The sequence below is a fragment of the Porites lutea genome, chromosome 6, assembly GCF_958299795.1.
Source record: "Porites lutea chromosome 6, jaPorLute2.1, whole genome shotgun sequence".
Lineage (NCBI taxonomy): Eukaryota > Metazoa > Cnidaria > Anthozoa > Scleractinia > Poritidae > Porites > Porites lutea.
The window spans coordinates 9705891-9726967 of record NC_133206.1 but is presented as its reverse complement, the minus strand read 5'-3'; the positions used below and the strand labels follow the sequence as shown (position 1 = coordinate 9726967).

Here is a 21077-nt window from a genome sequence, read left to right as displayed (position 1 = left end):
TAGCGATATATTTTTAAAGGCCACACCCCTTGATGGAGGCGGAAACAGTTCGTGGACGCCATTTTGCTGTGTAGACTGCCCAGAGTCCGCAGTAATTATCGTCGAGATTATCGCTTTTTTGCGTTAAGAAGTTCTTCCTATTGATTGGAGATGTCGGGAAAGGAGGTTTACGAACTTTCCATTCGACCAATCACTTGTTTTGCCTTCAATAAGGACTGCAGTCGTAAGTTTTGTCTTCGGACATTTTTACTTCCGTTTATACGTTCAGTTCATGACGAGGAAACGTGAAACTGATCAGGGGTAATATTGGCTCGTCGATATATATAATGTAGTACTTAAACTTTAACAGGAACTCAAATTTTGATTATTGTTATGTTGTGTATAGTTTGTAATATACTTCTTTGGTCTGACAGAAATTGCCTTTTCTCCAAACGACAACACTGTTCATATTCACAAGAAGGCCGGCAACAAATGGGACAAAGGTTCTGTTTTGACTGAGGTGAGGGCGGTAGTAGAGTAAGCCAGGCAATTAGTTAAAATTTTTATCTAAAAGCAGTAATATGGGGACCTCCCATTTCTTATCTTCACCCCAACCCCTCCAGTGTGGCAAATTGAAGGAAATTGGGCCTTAGGCCCGGTTCAGACGCCGAACTTTCCAGGAGCCTAACCTGATTCGAATTAAGGTCGATCCAAAATATTTAGACCAGCTGAACTGATTCAGACGCCGATCTTAATTGCAGTTGAACTAAGCTCAAATGGCGAAAAATACTCATTTTGGTCAAACTGCTTACAAAATACGTTATAATAATTTATATGCATTAGGTTCGGTACAGGAAAAGTTCTGCATCTGAATCAAAGCTGTTCCAAAGGCGGTCCAAAGGCAAAATTTCTGGCCGGGCTAGGTAAAAAGAAAGCCGTTCCAAATTGAAACAGGCTTCCTAACAAATATTATTGATTCAGATGCCCAACTTTTCATGTACCTAATCCAGTGGACTAGGTTTGGCTCATAAAAAGTTCAGTGTCTGAACTGGGCCTTAAGATTCTTTCTCCAAAGAAGCTGACAAATTTTAAGCATGTTGTGGTTGCTGGTAAGGTATGGAATTTGTCATAACCTTTCAGTCGCATGTAACCTTTATAAAGTTACCAACCAAACCTGGGTGCTGGAGAGGGAAATGGTGGCTGGACGAATATTATTTTGTGCCTTTGTAAATAACATTCTGAGTAGCAAAAAGGTCAATCTGTTCCACTTGTGCAGCTCTACATGCAACCAGTACGCGTAAAACCATTTTGTTTGTTTGTTTTTTTTTATAACCTTCGCAATAAGAATATTAATATTTCACATGCATAATACATTGTTCAGCATCCTTTGTAATAAGAATACTAATATTTTACATGCATTATACATTGTTCAGCATGGTCAGCGTGTCACTGGAATGGCTTGGGGCCCAAACAGCAATAGGCTTGTGACTTGTGGAGCAGTAAGTGCACAATGAAGACAGTTCTTTATTGTCAATGTGAAGTGTACCCCCAAGATTCTATTAATGAATTGATTATTTGAAAAATGAATCTGTTAATTGTTCCCGTAACTTCCTCCATGCTTAATGAGCAATGAATATTTAACGAGAACTTCTCTGTGTTTGGTCAGATTGAAAATCTTTAAATGGATAAACTTGCTTCAAATACATTTACGTCAATTCAGGGAAACTGAGCTGGTAGAAATTGCATCACTGCCTGGCATGTGAATTCACAGCTCACGCATGCAAGAATGCAGCGTCTAGATGAATCTGAAATCTACAAACACCGACAGATTCAACTTTCCAGTAATGGATTATTAATGGCATCTTGGGGGGTACACTTCACCTGGCTTGATTGTAAGAGGTTAGTACTCTTTTCAATGCTAATCTGGGCAATACAATATTGTAATGTCAGCTGTTATTTTTGAAAATGGCGGGGATGTAGCTAAGAGGAAGTTACTGTTGAATTTCATTGGCTGAAAGTAAGTGCACCGCTGGCTCTTATTGCTGGCTAGACTACTAAAATACTTAGCTTTTCCTTGGCTACATCCCTGGAGGTGCACTGTGAAGTTTTGTTGTTAATTAATTAATTTATTTTTAGCTTCAATAATGTCGAAAGGAAGATATAAGGAAGTGGTGACTGTTGTGTGAGCCTAATAAGGCTCTTGGCATGTTGCGCTTAATAGTGTTCATTTATTTGCTTAATTTTTTCAAAGGACAGAAATGCTTATGTTTGGAACTTTCAAGATGGCCACTGGAAGCCAATGCTTGTTATTTTGCGTATCAATCGTGCTGCAACCTGTGTTTCTTGGTCACCAAAAGGTGAGAAAAACATGGGAACATCATTCTGATTAATCTAGCACAGCAATACCCATAAACTTGAAATCATACCTTACACTCACCGCTAACTTGAAAAAAATCTGATTTCCACAAAAGCTGTGGTTTGATGTTCCTTTACATGTTGTTGTAATAATTTGGGCAAAAATTTACTAACAAACTGTAACACTATTGGGTCAATTAACATGCCAGTTAATAGCTCATAAGAATATTGTTTTGTCATTGTCAGGATATATATTGAACTTTAGCGCAAACCGTTTTGTGAAAGTGAAACTGTCGCCAGCTCTTGCTTTCAACAAGAGTTCAAATTCATGAGGTTTCTCTCCAATCAATTCCTACAAAATGTAGAACTTATGCATTCCTTTTCATTACATTTTTACTCTTCAGAGGACAAGTTTGCCGTAGGAAGCAGTGCCCGCCTGATCTCTGTCTGCTACTTTGAAAAGGAAAATGATTGGTAAGTGACTGGTTCAAGTGCAAATTAACTTTCAGTGCTGGTTTTGGTAGAGTTTTATAAAAAAATCACTCTCATTTTGTTTTAGGTGGGTCAGCAAGCATATCAAGAAGCCAATTCGCTCAACTGTGCTGTGGTAAATTTCTCTTAAATATTCTCAGTATTTTCTGTGTATATGCAGTCAAGTTTTAATCATTAAAAGTTATTTGCCTGGCTGATGACTTTGGTTCACGTATGCTGTGCTCTAAGAAAAATTGAATAAAGCCCAGTGCACTGAAGTAGTTCAATCCAAGGAACACAATGTATATGATTTTTATAAGCCTGTGAGTAAGCTCTCCAATTATTGCAAGTGAAGTGAGCTGCAAGAGAGCAAAGCAAGCCGTGAGAGAACACATGAGCGAGTGGTGAAGCCACAAGGGGTGGAGGAAAAGGAGAGGTTGCAACGATCTCTCATAAATTTTCATTTCTGCTTCACCCAGACAAAGTGAAGCACCATTGGCAGAAAAGTGACACACTGTCGATGAATTTTGATTGATAACATTCCTTGCCATAAACTTAGCAACACGATGCTTTGGAAATCAAGATAACATACTCCTTTTTCAGAGGAAAATTATTGGGCGATGAAGTAAGGGTGCTCTCTCTTTTTGTCTGAACACTGTGGACTGTGTGTTTTTTTATTTTATGGGTCATTTAGGATCTCAAGCCCATATAAACCAGCGAATCAGAAGGCTGAGGAGTTGCAAGGGAAATATATTACAATACTATTTTAAATCTGACCGCGTTTCTTGTGTCTGTGAGTTTCCCCACAACGAAAACAGTTGATGTCATTTTCAAGTGGATACCTTGAAGATCAGTCTGCTCATGGAATGAAAAAAAATATATTTCAGTAAAACATAAATGTTTGTGAAACAGGGAAAAGTAACGAATGAGATTTTTCGGATGAAGTTGGAGTATAAATAGAATACAGCATCCATGAAGTGACACAACTCCACTGAATTCAAGGGCTATTGTAGATCTGACTGAGTTGATAGGCTATGATCCAGACTAGAAGGTCCAGACCAATTATCATCTTGTAGTGGTGTTTTCTTAGTACAAAATTGTAATATTTTGCTCTTTTTGGAGCGCTAGTGTAACTGGCGCATTTGGCCTGATGAGGGTAACAGAATAGTAGCTAACACATTAATTCAGTTAACAGTTAATGATGTGCAGTTTACTGCGGTTTCTGGGGTGGAAATAAAAATTCACAAGAGATAGTTGCAAGCTACTTTTTCATTCCCTGCCTCTTGCACTTGTGTCATGATGTGCTGCTCTTGTGTGACTTCTTGTTATTCCTCTAAATGGAGAGCTTGCTGGCAGGCTAGATTTAAAAAAAGAAAAAAAAATCAGTGAGCAGTAAGCTAAATGGACCTGGACCTGCGGTTGAGTGAATCTTCATGTGGAATGTAATGGCTAAAACCTGACGTTCAGCCCATGCAAACGCTGCCACACATGAGCAGTTAATTGTCTTGCATCAGGTTTTATGCAACTGGTCCTCATATGAGGGTCTCTGGGTGTCGCTAGAACACAGCCCTGTTCACAGTGGAAAGTTTGTCTAACACTGGTTTAATCATATTTCCTGCAGCCTTGACTGGCATCCTAACAACTTGCTACTGGCGGCTGGTTCTTCTGATTTCAAGACCAGGTAGTATTAGTTTATTTGTATTTTGATCTGTGGCTGAAATAAAGAGACTTCAACTCCATTAAATAGATATTATTATATAAAATTAAATGTCCTCCACCAGGGATGATACATTTCAGTACCTATTAAGCTGGGTTTGCAAATGTTTCTTGATTGGTAAAGTCAGTATGACTTCTGGTTCACAAATTTGGTTCACGCTATCATGATGGGACATGAAGTAGCCACGGCCTCATTTGAGAGTCCGCTGACCTCAAAAGGCTCAAATCCACGATGATCATCAAGCGAGTAATTTCTTGTAATTTAGCCTCTACTTGTACACACGTGCACTTCACTTTAGGTGGGTTAAAATTAATCAGGTTTACAATGTTTGGAGTTACATGTAGATTGTATTTGTTTTGAAAAAGGAAAGGAAAAGCTATTTTGTAATCAAACATTTCTGGAGTCGAAGTGACCCCCTCCATAACCTCAGTGGAGTTATTGTAGTTAATTTTTTGTCTCAGGTAATTTTTATTTTTCATTTGTTCTAGCCTCATTAGCATAGATTACCATACCCAAAAACAAAAGAAAAGCAAAAAATTAATTACCTGCAGGGTTGTCATTAAGAGCCGGGGGCGGGGGATTTTCCCCTGGTACTAAGATAGTGGCCCCCGGCTACTTTTATTGGAAAATAGAACAAAAATAGAACCAAAAGAAATCCCTAGCCGTTTGATTTCCCACCTACTTGTTGTATTTACCCGGCAACTTGAAATCTTAGTGAAAACCCTGTACCTGAGATAAAAAATTAACTACAACAGTTGGTGTAAAATACACCAAATTTGGCGAATTTGCAAAACCATGTGTTAAGAAGGCTAAAGAATTATGCTGTAATAATAATGTACAGTGTACTCATACTGGTATTATTACTTGTACTGGTATATTAAATTCACTTTCAAAATTGCAGTACATGACCCCCTGCCTCTATCAGTTCATGAATAAAATTTGGTGTTTTTGTTTTAAGGGACTTTTATTGTAAGAAAGTCTTAGGCTTAAGCTTTACGTAGTTGGCGAGTTGGACAAACAAATTTACTGAACTCTTTTTCTAGACGACAGTGGACCAAAAGTTGTCGTCTAAAGGAATTCATGAGTTTTCCCCCCTGATTACATCGTCCACAGATATGCGTCTGTATGCATGTTTTGCTGTACAGCTATATTATGTTCACCATTCTATTATTTTATCATTATGTTAATTTTCTTTACCCCCACAGAGTGTTCTCTGCATTCATCAAGGAAGTTGACGGAAAGACCAACACAGATACTATCTGGGGCAAGAAGTCTAGCTTTGGTTCTTGTTTGTCTGAGTTTTCCAATGGCAGAGGTATTTTAGATAAATAAATCAAACCACAGCCATTATTATTATAGTCTTTGGAGGCTTTAAAGAAGGAGTAATATGACAAGACACAGGAATAATGATTATGTTTTTAAGTAACTGTCTTTTATCAAGTAGTAGGTAGGCTCATACAAGAATATTGATTGCTTAGTTCAAGTTATTGTAGCTAAAAGTAAAAGAACGTGCACCACTGTAGTTAGCTAGCTGTAGTTCCCAAAAGTTCTTATGCCAATATTTTCCCAGGTTTTCCATTTTTTTTTTGTCCACTGTTAGATTTCTTGTGGATTTTGTGATTGGATGGGATTTTAGACTGAATGTGCAAAATTACACCATCACTTAAGATCAAAAGCCAAGGTTAAGTTTTTTAAAAAAAAAACAAAATAAGTGGTTTCCATCAATCATTATTTTGGTTTTGTGACGCTCAAAGTTGTCAACTTTGAATTTCAGGAGGCTGGGTGCATGGGGTAAGTTTTTCAGCATCAGGAAACAAGCTGGCCTGGGTTGGACATGACTCCAGTATAAGTGTTGTGAATGCTGCTAATGACAACAAAATGGCTACCATCAAAGGAGATTTCTTGCCTTTTATGGCTTGTGTATGGGCCAGTGAAAACAGCATCATCACTGCTGGTAATGGTTGAATTCCTCTTGTAGAGAACACAACAGACACATTTAGAAACTTTAGTCATATTTTGCACAACTTTCTGGCCTGTCTTCAAGGTTCTTTACAAGTACAAGGTGGCCTGTTTGGTGTTTAGCAGTGTAAAAATAAAATGACGTATGTCTCAGCATTTCAATCAATGTAGGGAATGCCAGACTCTCAAGGCATCTTTCCCTATTCTAAATGTTGAGGGAATTTTTTATTCTTTGGTGTTCCCTACTGATCAAGGGTTTTCATGAAGAATTCTACCAGCAGGTTTAAGGTGTAATGTTACAAGAGAAATATTTTGAAAGGGGCTCCTCATCTGAATAAAAAATATTCATAGGCTATCGAACGTTAGGTGAAAAATTCTGCCCAATAAGAGAGAATTCTCCGATCTCTGATGCCTAATTAATGAATACCCTGCGACTCTCTGAAACCGTGGAGCAGGCTTATAGCATTAACTAGCTGATCTTATAAAGTGAAATACACTTTCGAAATTTCGCATGAATTTCTTGAGATGTTTGTAGTTTGTATGGCATGTACTGTTTACATTGAAAATGACTTCATGGCTTGTTCATGTCTTGCCATACTTTTCCCGTAGAACCTTACACTTTTAACCATTGTTTTGTTTCTTTGTTTAATTATTACATGTCATAATTCCAGCCTAAACCCCTCCCCCGAACAGAGGAGAAGGAGAGAGGGAGCGGTGGAGATGGAGCCTTGTCACTGAGTGTCTTATTTTTTATTGCTTCAGGCTACGATTATGTCCCAGTATTGTTCAGTCATGATGATAGTGATAGTTTGACCATGGGACAGAAGCTTGATGTGCCTAAAAAGAAGGAATCCACAGGAACAGTCAGTGCCATGGCCAAGTTCCGTACTCTGGATAAACAGGCACAGAGTGCTGATGATAGTGCTGCTGATGCAGGTGTTAAGACCACTCACCAGAATGCCATCACGTGAGAACATTTTTTCGCTGTTTTAGTGGCCATGATTATCCTTCTTCCTCGTCTTCACAGCGTGCAAACAAAGTTGGGTCTTAGCATGGGGCCGGTGGAGTTTTGTGATTTGGCTTTTGAATTCTGTTTAGGGCAAGTTAAGTTTTTTGTGGAGGGGAATTTAAATAAATTACTGATTGAAGTACATCCTGTAGGACGAAAAATTTTTTAATTCCTTAGAAATCCGAAAGCTGTTTTTATGCTGATCTGACAAAATGAAAATTAATTATTACAACGTATTATTACCGTGCATTAATAATCAGGTAATTAAATAACTAAAATGGTACTATTGATTAATAAATAATAATAAATCAATTATCAATCCTGCTGTACAAAAAGAAAATAGGCTTGTACATGCTAGCTACAGCTTACCCCAGTGACAAGCTGTAGAACTGACTTGCTTTCCACCCTGCTTCTTATATATATGAAACTGTTGGTAATGTAGACCTTGTCTTGAACAGTTGCCAGTCGTCTGTCGTAGTCATAGCCTGAAAAAAACGATCCATGCGACGTGTTGTGATGCCACTACTGGTTTCCCTGCGAAGTGATGTCTGAGGATCGAGCGCAGAAATTCCAAATTTCCCGTAACTTCCCAGATCTCGGTAGTGCTTCTGATTGGTTGAAGCAAATTTCCCACACGGTGCGACCAATCAGAAGCACTACGTAGATCTGGGTTGTGATGCATCATCAGCATGGAATTTATGCGCTCATTTCTCAAGCGTCATGCGGGGAAACCAGTGATGGCATCCCTTTTAAAATTGATTTTTATTCTGCCTCGAAGGAGCCGTGTCATTCATTTACCTTATTTTTTGTGCAGGAAAACGGTCTTTTTGCTTTCTTTTTAACATAGCAAACAAGACAAGACTCAGTTATGCAAAACTAGATAATATTAATAGTTGTATTGTGTGAGGATTTCAGATTTCCCATCACGCAGTTGTTACATTTGCGTATTAAAATGTAAATTTGATGTCTTCTTTTCTTCTCGTAGTCAAGTGCAGATCTCTGCTGGATCTAAATCAGCTGCTACAAAGTTTACGACTTCAGGTGTTGATGGCCGCATTGTAGTCTGGGATGTTAAGGTATAAAATGCTGTTAAAGGATCATGTATATTGCTATTTTTAACTTAACTATTTCACGGCTTGTTTCTAGGTCTTCATGATCATCGAATAGCGAATAATCGAATTAAATGACCTATACTGGCAGTCCTTCCGAATTGTGATTATTTTGTTACTACCGAAACAGGTAGAATTCAAGAGCTTTCTGACAGACGACTAATAACATTGCACCTTAATTGACCAATCAGGTCAATAACCAGAGTTTAATACCATCAAGTGACGTGATACAACTTACTTTGTCTCTGAAGATGACTCCCGCACAGGTTGTCGAAACATCACCGTCATTGTCAACATTATTCCTATTCAGGACTACGTTCACCTGGACGATCATACTCAACCTACTCGACGTATATATTTTATTTCTTTTTAATGCGAACAACACATTGTTCATTGTTTGTTGCAGTCCCTGGAATCTTCCATCGCTGGCCTGAAGATTTCTTAAGCAATTGAAGAGTTGTCCTTCAAGAATCCTCCTTACCTCCTTGTCAGGTGGTCTCAGAGAAAATTCATTTCAGATTTTTTAATTTTGTCATTAGTATAAAAGGTTGTTTTGCAGTGTATTGGCAAGTGGCAAGTTGAATAAACCTTGTTTTCTTATCTTCGTGTTGTGTTATCATGAGAAATTCCAAGCATTACCTCCTTCTGAATACTTCCTTGAGGATCTGCTAAGGACTTCTCGTCGCTGTTGATTTTGTATTGTGTAACTTCATATGGACAGTTAGCGACTCGTTTTTAGTTTAGTTTTTTTACCACCAATATTGTTTGATGAACTGACAAAAATGACGTAGTCATTGCGTTCAGCGGTTTTCCGGAGTATGGGATAGTATTTTACCAGATTTTCAACACTATCACATGATGGTTTGATCGGTCAATCGGCGATTTGCCTGATGCGCGTTATCAACTGCAAAATTTAACTTAATCTGGCTGCAGGCTCCGCAGTGGAAAAAAACAGGTGAAAAAAGAAAAATCGAAAGGGCAAAAAAAAAAATTCAGCGAGCTAAGCGAGCCGAGCTTCATGCCGTTTTTTGCGCTTTTCCCATCGCAGAGCCTCGTCCCAGGCTAAATTTCACTGGAGTCAAGACCACGAATAATTTCTCTGCGCCCTGTGTCACCAGAGCTCTGCTTTTTTTGCGACTCAAGCTCTGGTGTCAAGAATGCTAGACGTCTCTTCCTGATCTCTCCTGAAAGGAGATTCAGACGTTACGGAGGGAGTCAAAACGACTCGAAGTAATCGTCTGAAATTCAAGCTACTCCACTATGTGAACACCTAAACTTTTTTGGCACTCTGCCCGTTCCTGGCTAGCCAGAAATATAATGGACCATACCGATTCATTTGGTGCTCTTACCTCCAGAACTTTAGTTCCAAAACCAGCTCGCTCTTATCAACGTTGAAAAAGGAGGGAAACCAGGCGTTTCGAGGGTGCTCCCTCTCTTCAATTGTTTTAAAGCAACTGGAAAATGTACGCGCAACGTAAAGTTTCATTAAAACAAAAAAATAATTTAAAAAATACATAAATACAAGGACTTTCTTTCAAGGACTATGATTCCGTGGCGCCTTGAGTCGTTTTCTTAAGCGTTTGTCAGGGGCGCGAACTTTAAACAACTCAAAACAGGAACTCCGGTTATTTGTCCTAGTCTGACCAAGCAGAAAGCAAAACTTTCAAGTCAAACACTTTGAAAAACACTGCAAGGTTTTTACCGGAGCAACGCCATTGGTCGCCTCCCTTTTCTCTCCCTTGCTAAGGTAAGGCTCATCCCCCCTCCCCCTGCGTCTGCACGGACGGCCGGAATTACGCGGACGTCAAGACTACTCACATTTTCTCGCATCGATAGCTTTCTAGTTTCTATTGCAATGGGACTACGCTATAAGGATAAGGAGAATGAAGGCTTATCCTACCCTTCTTTCCCCTCACCCCGCTTGGCTCATAAGCGCCTGTTACGAGGGCTAAAATCGTTCAGGTGGACTATTAGGCTGATTTAGCGACAGGACGGGAACGTCAGTTGATGACGGCGTGCGCAAATCAAGCAACTGGCTTGACCAATGTCAGAGCGGCAAATTGAGCATCGGAAGTCGTGTTTAATCCTTTCCGCGCGCTTTCCCGACGTCAACTAACGTTCCCTTTCTGTTGCTAAATCAGCCTAATATCAAAACGTGTAGCACTGTTAATCGTTCTGATAGACATACGGAGATTACCTTTCTAATTGTCTCGCGCTTGGCGCTGGCTACTTTGAACCGAGATAGAATCGAATAACAATCAAACAAACAAACCATAATAACAAAACACAGCACTGAAATAATTTAAACAAAGGCTGGTTGTAGAACTCTAGGTATCAGTCTTGAAAATTTTTTTTTAATAAAAATCACAACATTTAAACCAAAGGCTTACATGTGCAATTCAGAACAGCTAAGTTACCATTACCTACGATCTGTGCTTCACAAACTCCCTAATAATTCACATGTGTCATGAGTACCTCTAAATCTGACGGGCCCCAACTTTAAGTGCAAGAATGAAAAGATCTACATCAGACGATTTTGAATCCGTTCAACAAAATTAAATTTCCTTTACTTTACACGCCTTTTTAAGTGTGAAACGGGGATGGCCACGCCTCTTGTTTTACACTTGAACAGCATTGATTGTGCGTTCGTAAAACTATACGTAACAACTACATTCTTCATTTAAAAGGAACCTGGGAGCTGCGTCGCCGGTGGAGTGGAAACACACAAATTTAAATTCACCAGTGGAGTTGCTAAAAATCTGTCACCCCGCGCACAGAGATTCGAAGGTCTACCTTCGATCCACCCTTATGTCATAGGGGAGTTTGCTACCCGTTGATTTACATCTATCGCTAGTTTTAGTTTAGAGTCAATTATTTTAAGACGACCCCAGTACTCTAAAACTATGCTTCGATGAAAAGAAAATAGTGCCTAGTCCATCCAAGGGCTCCACACGCCTCCGAAATTGTCAGGATTAGCTTTTGGGTCAAATGGCTTGTTTCTCGGGGGCACCATGGTTTGTTTGAATTTCTCGAGCTGCTGCAACATTTGGTTCACCAAATCGGGGTTGTTCTTTGCTTGGTTCACATACTCGCAAGGGTCGTCTTCAACATCAAACAAGCAAGGACCTGCCTGTTCTGTGCATTCGACTGGGGGGCTGGGTGGCTTACCGCAACTAACGGCGGCATTTTTCAACGTCGCAGCTCTGGAAGTTTGATTTGAGATGCCGAGTCCTGGAGGAGCATACCATCCACTCCAAGCTGTAGCTGTGAGATGACAATAGGACAAAATTTTATAATCACTTCAGTGTACGTTTGTCACAGCGCTAAAAACCGAATGGCCATAAAATTGAATGCAGTAGCCCCAACCCAAGCTCTCTTGGAGCACCAAGAAAGCTCCCCAAGGCCCAAGCCTCTTAGAAATTACCAGGGGTCTATGACTAAGAGAGGGAATAAATTAATCACCTCACTGTTAACAGAACAATTGCATATAAATAGATAGGCAATCTATGGTTTAACTTATTTGGAGGCTTAACGAAATACACCATATCTCAAAATGGTGGCAAGGTTACTTTCCTTTTAATTTTAATGCTAATTAGCCCTCTTTGCCTTGCTTAGACTTGCAGAATGCAAATAAATTTTACTTTGAACCGAGGCATCGAGGGCCAGTTACCATTAAAGCAAAAGAATAAAAATCGCCTCCATTTTAGAATATGTTATATATGTAATTTTCTGTTTGCTCACATATGTTAACAAGAAGTTTCCAGTTCCTGTATCTTATGGCTGCAGCTCCGCTAAATGGGTCGATGTTGTGAAGAATAACCTGACGAGGTGACTCAGTGGCTTGAGTGAGTGCGTCCCACATGTTAACCCCATCAATATTTTGCAGGTCACTAATGTTTCCTCCCGCTGCATAATACAGGGTAGGGAGCCAGTCGGTCACGTGCATAAGTTCCATGGCCGTACGCGGCCCATAGGTAAACAGGGGACTGTGTAAGAATCCTACACCACGGACACCACCTGTTGTAATTAACGAAAAAAATGCAGGTTCAGTGGCGTCTAGTCACGTGATACTCCAGCCAAGTCCCCAGGGGGTTCTCTCTCGCCCCGTTGTCCGCGTGTAGTCTGGGAAAATGTGGGCGACAGAACAGCTGGTCTCACTCGGCTCACAATAGAGTCCATGAGAAATGATGTGATCAACATAACACGCGCGAGCATGGGACAAAGAAAAAATCTGAGTCCCCGACAGGAATTGAACAAATGGCCTTCTGTACACTGGTCAGATGCTCTAACCACTGAGCTGCGAAGGACTCGTGGAGAGCTGGGCCATATACAAGGTTCGTGCCATGACACGCGTCCTGCGTACTGCTAGGAATGGCAATGTCGAAATCATCATGTGCGCAATGAATAAAGAATAATGGTAACTTTGAAGCTCGGTGAAGAAATGAGAAATGATGTGATTAACATGTCACGAACACGGCAAAAAGAAAAAATCTAAGTCCCCGACAGGAATTGAACTAGAGTCCATGTTTGAACGAGCCGAGAATGTCTAGGGACTAGGCTGGTGATGCTCGCTATCGGCATTAATTTTGATCGCTGGACTTGCAATCCGGAGGCGGCTAACTTCAACTTCCGCCCTGGGCGCTAGCTGGATTTGTTCTCGGCGCTTCTTGCTCACTGACAGTGAAGAGCGGATAGTTTTCTCCATGAAAGTTCAATATTATAATAGATTGATGTAGAAATACTCTGCTAGTGTTTGCGACATTGCATGATACATTTTGTCAAAAACGGGTCGTTGGGTACTCCTGCCTTTTTGAGTTATCTCAGTAAGGTTACCACATTGAATTTTCCCTAACAACCTCCTCAAAGGTTACCTACTTCGCAGCCGCTCGGAGGGAGTCACGCAATGTTCCCCGCTCCCACGCGTGGGGAGGGGGAAGGAACATTGCATGACTCCGGCCGCAATACTACGAGCAACTGCGAAGGAGACCACCTCAAAGGTTATGAGTGATTGAGAACATGAACACCCAAAAATAATTCTCTTAGGCTATGATCACAATATACCGGACAGGTTTTCGTTCTGACACGAAAAGCGGTCTGGTATGTAGCATAAACACCTATCCGATATGTGACTCTGGTCATTTCGCCCCGGTTACTTAGACCCCCATTTTCGAGTCATTTAGCGCGCTTCAAATGTTATATTCCTTGTTCTATAAGCCAGCAAGCAAAACAAGTGCCCTTCAAATGTAACATTCCTAGTTCTTAAGCCATAAACCGAAGCAAGCACGCTTCAAATGTAATATTCCTCGTTCTAGAATAAGGGGCTATGTAACCGGGGCGAAATGACTTGGGGCGAGATGACCAGTAAACCTCCACTTTAGCTCTGTTAGAATTACCGTTCATATGTGGGAACAGAAGCCCTATCCGGTATGGTTAGCTCCTCCTTATAGTGTGAACTTAACCTAATACAGTCAGTGTAATAAAAGAACATTACTTTTAAGGCACGGGGAGGCGGCTAACACTTCGAACTTTAGATTTGGAGGTCCAGGGTTCAAGCCTCGCCTTTAGATAAGGAACTTTACTCCACTTTTTTACTTCATCCAGGTGTTTAAATGGGTACCGGCGACATACTGTTTGGGGGTAACCTTGCGATGGGCTAGAATCCGGCACAGGGGGAAGCAGCAATACTCCTATGCATACTTCATGCTACGGAAACCGGCAATAAGCTCCAGCCGTGTGCGCCTTTGGCTCGTGTGCGCCTTTACCCATTGTACCTTACTTTTAAAGTACAGGGAAATTGTTTTTTCCTTTTCACTTCGCAAGTTTAACAATCCTGAGGTTACTAAAACAGCAACTTTAGTCAGTGGTTTTCCATACCTTCCCAGAGTGTGGCCTTGACGCCTCTCAGAGGGTAGTTACAAGCGCTGTTCATATCAAACCCGGCTGCTGGACCACCGTTATCAGTTGAGAAAACAATCACAGAGTTGTTGTACAAACCAGTGGATTTTAGTGCGTCAACAACCTAAGATTAAAGAAGTGAGTGCGATGAATAGAAGGCAGCATGGTTGCCGGGAGTCAGTGGCTACTAGGGTTTTGTGGTGAAACTGTCAATAGAGAACCTTAGGGAGTTTTAGCATCGACGACGACGACGGCAGCTAAAACGTCACTTTTAAAATGAATCGGCGTTTTTCAAACTGTTTAGCGTTTATTCCAATTCACTGAAAATGTCTAAAGTTGGCAAATTTCTCTAGAGTTGATTTCTTGGGGACCGCATTCAAGTTAAGAAAGAGAAAGAAACTTTCGCCGTCGCTTGTTTACGTCCTCCATAAAACGTGAAATTAGGCATTTTCACGTCGTAGTCGTGCAGTAACGGCAAAGAAATGTACAGAAAAGCGTGATGCACGTGCAAACCTGTTGTTTTGCTTAATAAACCCATTGCTGTTTTGACGGTCTCGCTGCCGTCGCCGTCGTCGTTGCTAAAACTCCCTCTTAGCATCGACGCTGGCGACGGCGATGAAAATGTCACTATTAAAAAAAAAGACTTTGCTTCATAAATTCAAACGGAACAGAACACAGCCACCTCAAATGCCAAAGGTTAACACAAGCTGACAAAGACAAAAATTATGACTGCAGCTATCCTCTCTGAAATCACGCTTACATACAGTAGTAAAGAGTGACTGTTACCTTAACCTGAGTAGAAATCTGCACCATTTCCCCCTACCTTCCCTACACCCTGGTCGAGTTGTGACACCATGGCAGCAAAAATCCTTCTGTTTTCATCCTCTATGTGGGAAAATTTCTTGATATCATCTGGAGGTGCTTGAAGTGGCTGGATGTAGTTTGCGCTATGAACTGCTTGGAACGGAAGGTACAAAAACAGCGGCTTCGAAGGATCATGCGTCTGAATTATATCCACGGCTTTTTCTGTAAACAGCTCTGTACTGTACTGGCCCCACTCTGTCCACACAGGCTGAAGAATGAGGAAAAAGAAAAAACGATGTTCAGAGGAAAGCGACGGATAGATCACACAGTCACAACTACTTTGCATTTAGTTTTAAAGAGTGGCTATAAAACGTGCAACAAAGTTATCACTGTCAACACCGTCATATTCACCTTCATCATCATCATCACTGATCAACATCATCCTTATCATCAACAACATCATCTTTATCATCATTAAGAAACTCAAAGAAGATAAAATCATTCAGATGAAGACTTCTTTAACTCCTTTGTTGCATTCAAAATTTTTGTCTTAAAACCATGACAATACTTGCCATTCAATTTTCAGAGCAGTATTAGATCTGAATGGCTCATTGCCAGCCAAATTCCAAAAACATTCCGTGTGGTTGCATTCACCAGCAAGTGATCTCTCTAAGGGTTGCAGTTTACATTCCATTAGGTCATTTCCACATTATAGGTGTTTCTTTCATAATCTATGGTGCACTTTCTTCTTGGCTCAACTTGAGTGAGGTTGGGTTAGGTTGGCTACTCACACTCAAAGCTTTTAAAAGAATGACTCGAGGGTGATCTGGGCAAGGGCCTAGCCCATCCCGGAGGAATAAATCAACACAATTTATGCAAAAGAGTCCTCTAAATGCATTGTATATCAATGAGTATGCTTCCTGCTATTGTTTTACCATGGTCCACTGTTTTTACTCACCTCTGTGCCATTACGGAGGTCCAGTCCCCATCCATCTACCTCCCTGTTTGAGTGATCCCAGTAATCTTCTTTTCCGCAATAATACCCAAAGAAAGAGTCAAATCCTCTTTTTGTTGGAGTGTAGTCAGTTTGAAAGAATCCAAGGTGCCACTGAAAAAAGAAAATACAGTGATTGAAGAAAATAATGTGATTTTGAAACAAATGCTGCCCTCTGCCTTGGAAACACTAAAAATTTAATAAATACCCCAGCCCTTAATTGAACAAATATGGTTTAACTCCAGATACCTTTCCAACTGCATGTGTGGCATACCCCAGCTTTTGAAGATGCTGAGGCAAAAGAGTCTCATCTAAACCAAGTCCATAGGGTTGAGCAGCTAGAATAACACTGTGCTGCATACCTAGAGTAGTTATATCAACACAAAGAATAAAATCTGGTCTTACTGAGTTATGGCTTAAAACAATCAAGAGTAAAAGGACTGAGAAGGATTTTTATTAGTGGTACTAAAGGCTACTGCTGTTAACAATTTCAGTGAGACAAACACCTTTATTAACATGTACATTTCACGCTTAATACAAACATACACCAACAATTTAATTTTCTCATTTTTTTAAAAAATTTATTTATTGATAATCACATGAGATTTACATTTACAGCACTACAAAAAAACATTTTAACAATGGACATCAACAAAGCAAAGCAAAATTAATTGTTTAATTATTACAAGGCTAAAAGAAATTAGAAAAAAGGACAACAGGGTAATGAAATAATACTGAGTTAGGACAGTTAACTTAAATAATGCATCAATATCCACTTTCTTTTACAGAATTCTATGTTGCAGATTTTTTTTTCTGTTATATAACTAGCGATGATCTTCGCCCTAAATCCATAAATGTTTGGAAGGATTTGTTTGCTCCTACAGTCCCACGAATAGAGTTTTCCAATAATTATAAAATAGCTCAGCAATTGAAGTAAGGGCAAGGGCAAGCATTTTACTTTGTCCCAAAGAAGACCAACATAGTAGTCTTAATCCTAAATATCCAAGAGCTGTGACCAAGTTAACTTACTGCTACAAGCCAATACAAAGTTAACATAGATCTAAGAGCTCCCTGACCTTGGTTGTTTGAAAGCAGGTTAATAATTTATCTATGGCTGAATAGCCAACAGTGTGAGCCCAAGGATAACTTTTATTGGAGGTTTAAGTTTAATAATGTTTAATCCTCATTCAGAGGTTCAATTTAGTGATCACAGCTATCTTGAGTATTTTGGGATGCTAACTACGAGCTATAGTCATCGTAAACTAACCAGACCTTAAACTACACTTCATTAAAACAATGGAATTTTACCCTCAAGTTAATAAACCTTCAAATAAGAAAAAAATGTAACTACCCATTAGGCCTAATCATTGGTTAATTTCGACATTTTCAGCATCTTTAACATCAATGATGATTTGTTTTTGAACAACTAAGACCTGCTTTTGACCACCATGGAGCCTCGATATAACGAAGTCCTCAATATAACAAAAGGTGTTCTTTACCCCTGTAATACAGTAAAACACAATGAAACCTTGTTATACATGTAGCAAATAATATTTTGCCACTTCCTTGGCCCTTCGTTATATACAGGATTCACTGAACATCGATACTACCTGTATGGATGGGGTATCGACCAGTCATGATGGCACTGCGGGTTGGTGTACATATGTGCTGCACATAATAGTTATTGAGAATGATTCCATTGTTTGCCAGACCATCCAAATTTGGAGTTGGGATCTGCGGTGAGCCATGAAAACTTACATCATCCCAGCCCTATAAAAGCATTTAAAAAATAACAAATGTAAATATCTCTGTAAAATTAATCTCGTATTTTATGCTTTGTGTAATAATCTCTATTTACAGAAGAGTTTAAATAGACAATCTGCTCACAGGATGACATTGAATAATGACATACACTGAGCAGCTAATTGATAGAATCAATAGTGCCTAGTTGCCTATAACAAATTTAATATTTATACTTTCATTTAATACCCTACCAACAACACAACTGCTTGAGCGCTTTTCATATTTTTATAACGACATGAAAAGTAGTATTCATCCCTGTCTTAATTTGTTTGTTTGTTTTTCAGTTGTTTGCTTTTGTTTTGTTTTGTTTTGCTTTTTATTTTCTTTTGGGCTAAAATTACACTGTTTGACGCTGCCTTAACCATTTTTTTTTCTGACCCAGGTTTTTCTGAAAATTTTCACAGTGTAAATACCTTGAGGCTTCTGTAAAATGTGTCTGAGAGTCCGAAGAAAATACTGCAAAATGCATTTCACAGGAATAAATTTTGGACCTCAAAACTTTGATATTAGAGGGATGTCTTAAATGCTGGAATTACAAAAATGTAAACTGTGAAAATCATGTTTCTCAAAATAAAGGTAGCCTAGTCAAATTTTTTTGTTATAGTAGGCAGGATAACCAAAGTAGCAGATGGCAAAGGCCTTGATTTCTGTGGTTTTTAATTAATAGTACAACTAAAATAAAATGTTGAGAAGTTGGCAGATGTTTCACTGACAGCAGCAAAAGTCCCCCTCCAAGAACATATTTACATGAAAAAAAAGCAAAAGAAATGCAACCTCACCAGATCATCAGCAAGTATAAATATAATATTTGGTGGCTGATCAGCTGCAGATGCTGCAGACAGCAAGGCCAACACCAGCACTAACCAAACCATCGGTGACTGAAAACAAAAGTTGTAATTAGTCATGGTCAGTTTTCATTCAGGCCCACACCATACAACTGAAACTTAGTTGCAGTCCAGGGTGGGGGGTGGGGAAATATGGACATGTGTTGCCCAGGTCTCGAGGTAATTAAGATCCCACTTTTAAGAGAAAATAAATTCTTAGTCTAGTTTTTGATGAAATAGCAAATATTTCGCCCTCTTTAGAATGCTATATCATACATGTACCTGGCCTAAAGACAGCGGGCTGTCACATTTCTTGTTTCTGGTGAAGGTTTTTATACTTTTCAGTTTCATACAGTTTCTGGGGTAGAAATAAAAATTGATCAAAGATCGTTGAGAACTTTCCCTTTCTTTCCACATCACTTGCTGTCACGTCTCCTTCCGTGTGCAGCTCGCGAGTGACCTCTCACGATTATCCTCCAAGGCCAGGTTGTTCGAAACATGGGTTAAATTAACCTTGGGTTAAGCCTAACCAGAGGTTAACTTTCTTAACCGCAGGTTTGTTAACTTATTTTACCACAACTAACTTGCGTTTAGCATCCCATAACACCTCTTGATTTGTTACGTCCTAAAACGACGTCGGTGGAGGATCCCAGAAAAAAATTAATAATTTCAGTGCCTAGGAAATTGCCTTTTCAACCGAGAAAATGGAAGAAAACTTGCATGTTTCCCAAAGTAGGTTGACAAACAGTGTGACAAACGAAAGGCAAAACAATTGGACACCAACAACAGAGACACAACGCTGTACGAGCTAGTGGAGAAGAGACTTTATCGGCGAAGTCCAAGGGAAGTGGAGGAATCTTCATTTCTTCTGCAAAGTTTATTGAATTCACAAACTTTTGAAAAAAAACAAAAAAGAACTGGAGGAGGATTGACCTGCTTTGAAACCTGTAGCTTGCCCTTAGTTCTTCGATTGTAAAATTTTTAATTCTTATCATTTGTCTGAGCAATCTGTGAGTCCTTTCTGTTGTCGTTTTAATAGACTGTAAACTGTGACAAGGCCGCTGTTCAACCCGAGGTTTGAGCTAACCGGTGTTTGAACACCGCAACAAACCTGCGATTAAAATTTATCCTGGGATTAAGCCACTGAGGTTAGGATTTAACCCACTTTCGAACAACTGAACCTTGCCCTTGGGCCAGGTGTAGCATGTTATAGCTGACTGCTTGAAGCACATAAATAAACATCAATTTGGATTGAGTTCACCATTATTTGTTTGGGATGTGTTTGTAGTTCAGTCTACAAGATCTTAGTCAACAAGTTAGGAAAGAATGCCAGAACGCACGCATGTATAGTGGCGGGCTGATATATGACGACCTCCTTCCTTTTCTCCACAAACTGCAGTTAATACAAAGCTTTACCTGCTAAAACTTCCAATTCCGAACGTCTTACCTTATCTGTGACAGTTTTTAATTCTTTCTTGAGTAGCGAAGTTTGCCGCAGAAGAACATCATGTAAGTGACAAAGTCACACACCAGTCACATGTCTTAATCACATGTCCAACGCGCGAGGACTGGAAGCTGACATGTGTTTTTCACCTCTTGATGATTTTCCTCTGGTTTCCTTTACTCGGCCTTTTAGGGTACTGGTGCAGCTGAGTGTTGCGATGAAAGTTCTCATTTCCACAAGTTACCAGGTACGAAAATAAGACATTCGTTGCGTTCTTTTGCATACTGGAATAGTGATTAACCTTTACACTTAAATTTACCAGTGCCACCCCTCATTTAATGCGTATAAGAATCTGGATTTTTTAATAAGGCCGGTAACCGGTCAAGGTTTCCTAAACACTAAATGGCCGGCAGTCCTACAATCTCAGTAAATTTCACAAAATCGAAAGATTCTAGCTAATCTAAACTATCATGTGTCGATTTAGAAAAGTCAAACATCCTGAAATGCTTTACAGATCTCAAGTCTAGTGTTTGGTTTACGCTGGGCTCAGAGGACGAAACCATGTTTTGTGACACTTAGAACTTTTTTCAGCTCGTCTGCCGGTCAAGGTTTTCAAAACACTAAATGGCCGGCAGTCCTATATTCTCAGTAAATTTCACAAAATCGTCGACAAGATAATGTTGAAGTGTATTTCAGCTCTAGAAGCAGCAGACC

At 39.7% G+C, this 21077-nt stretch overlaps 2 protein-coding genes across 2 annotated transcripts; one reads left to right on the top strand and one right to left on the bottom strand.

The window, feature by feature from the left end:
- Nucleotides 1-27: 27 nt before the first annotated feature.
- Nucleotides 28-9199, top strand: LOC140940764 (actin-related protein 2/3 complex subunit 1A-A-like). Its single transcript, XM_073389726.1, has 12 exons — nucleotides 28-223; nucleotides 414-499; nucleotides 1413-1478; nucleotides 2231-2336; nucleotides 2739-2808; nucleotides 2894-2941; nucleotides 4427-4486; nucleotides 5728-5837; nucleotides 6297-6476; nucleotides 7244-7448; nucleotides 8476-8566; nucleotides 9006-9199. Exons 1-12 carry the CDS (start codon nucleotides 151-153, stop codon nucleotides 9042-9044), a joined length of 1134 nt encoding a protein of 377 aa, XP_073245827.1. The 5' UTR covers nucleotides 28-150; the 3' UTR covers nucleotides 9045-9199.
- Nucleotides 9200-10933: 1734 nt separating this feature from the next.
- Nucleotides 10934-20478, bottom strand: LOC140940576 (arylsulfatase B-like). Its single transcript, XM_073389567.1, has 9 exons — nucleotides 20367-20478; nucleotides 18875-18973; nucleotides 17903-18062; nucleotides 16542-16654; nucleotides 16257-16406; nucleotides 15318-15566; nucleotides 14474-14618; nucleotides 12341-12616; nucleotides 10934-11863 (listed from the first exon to the last, which is right to left on the bottom strand). The coding sequence occupies exons 2-9, from the start codon at nucleotides 18965-18967 to the stop codon at nucleotides 11529-11531; spliced, it is 1521 nt and encodes a 506-aa protein (XP_073245668.1). The 5' UTR covers nucleotides 18968-18973; nucleotides 20367-20478; the 3' UTR covers nucleotides 10934-11528.
- Between the last annotated feature and the right edge of the window lie 599 nt (nucleotides 20479-21077).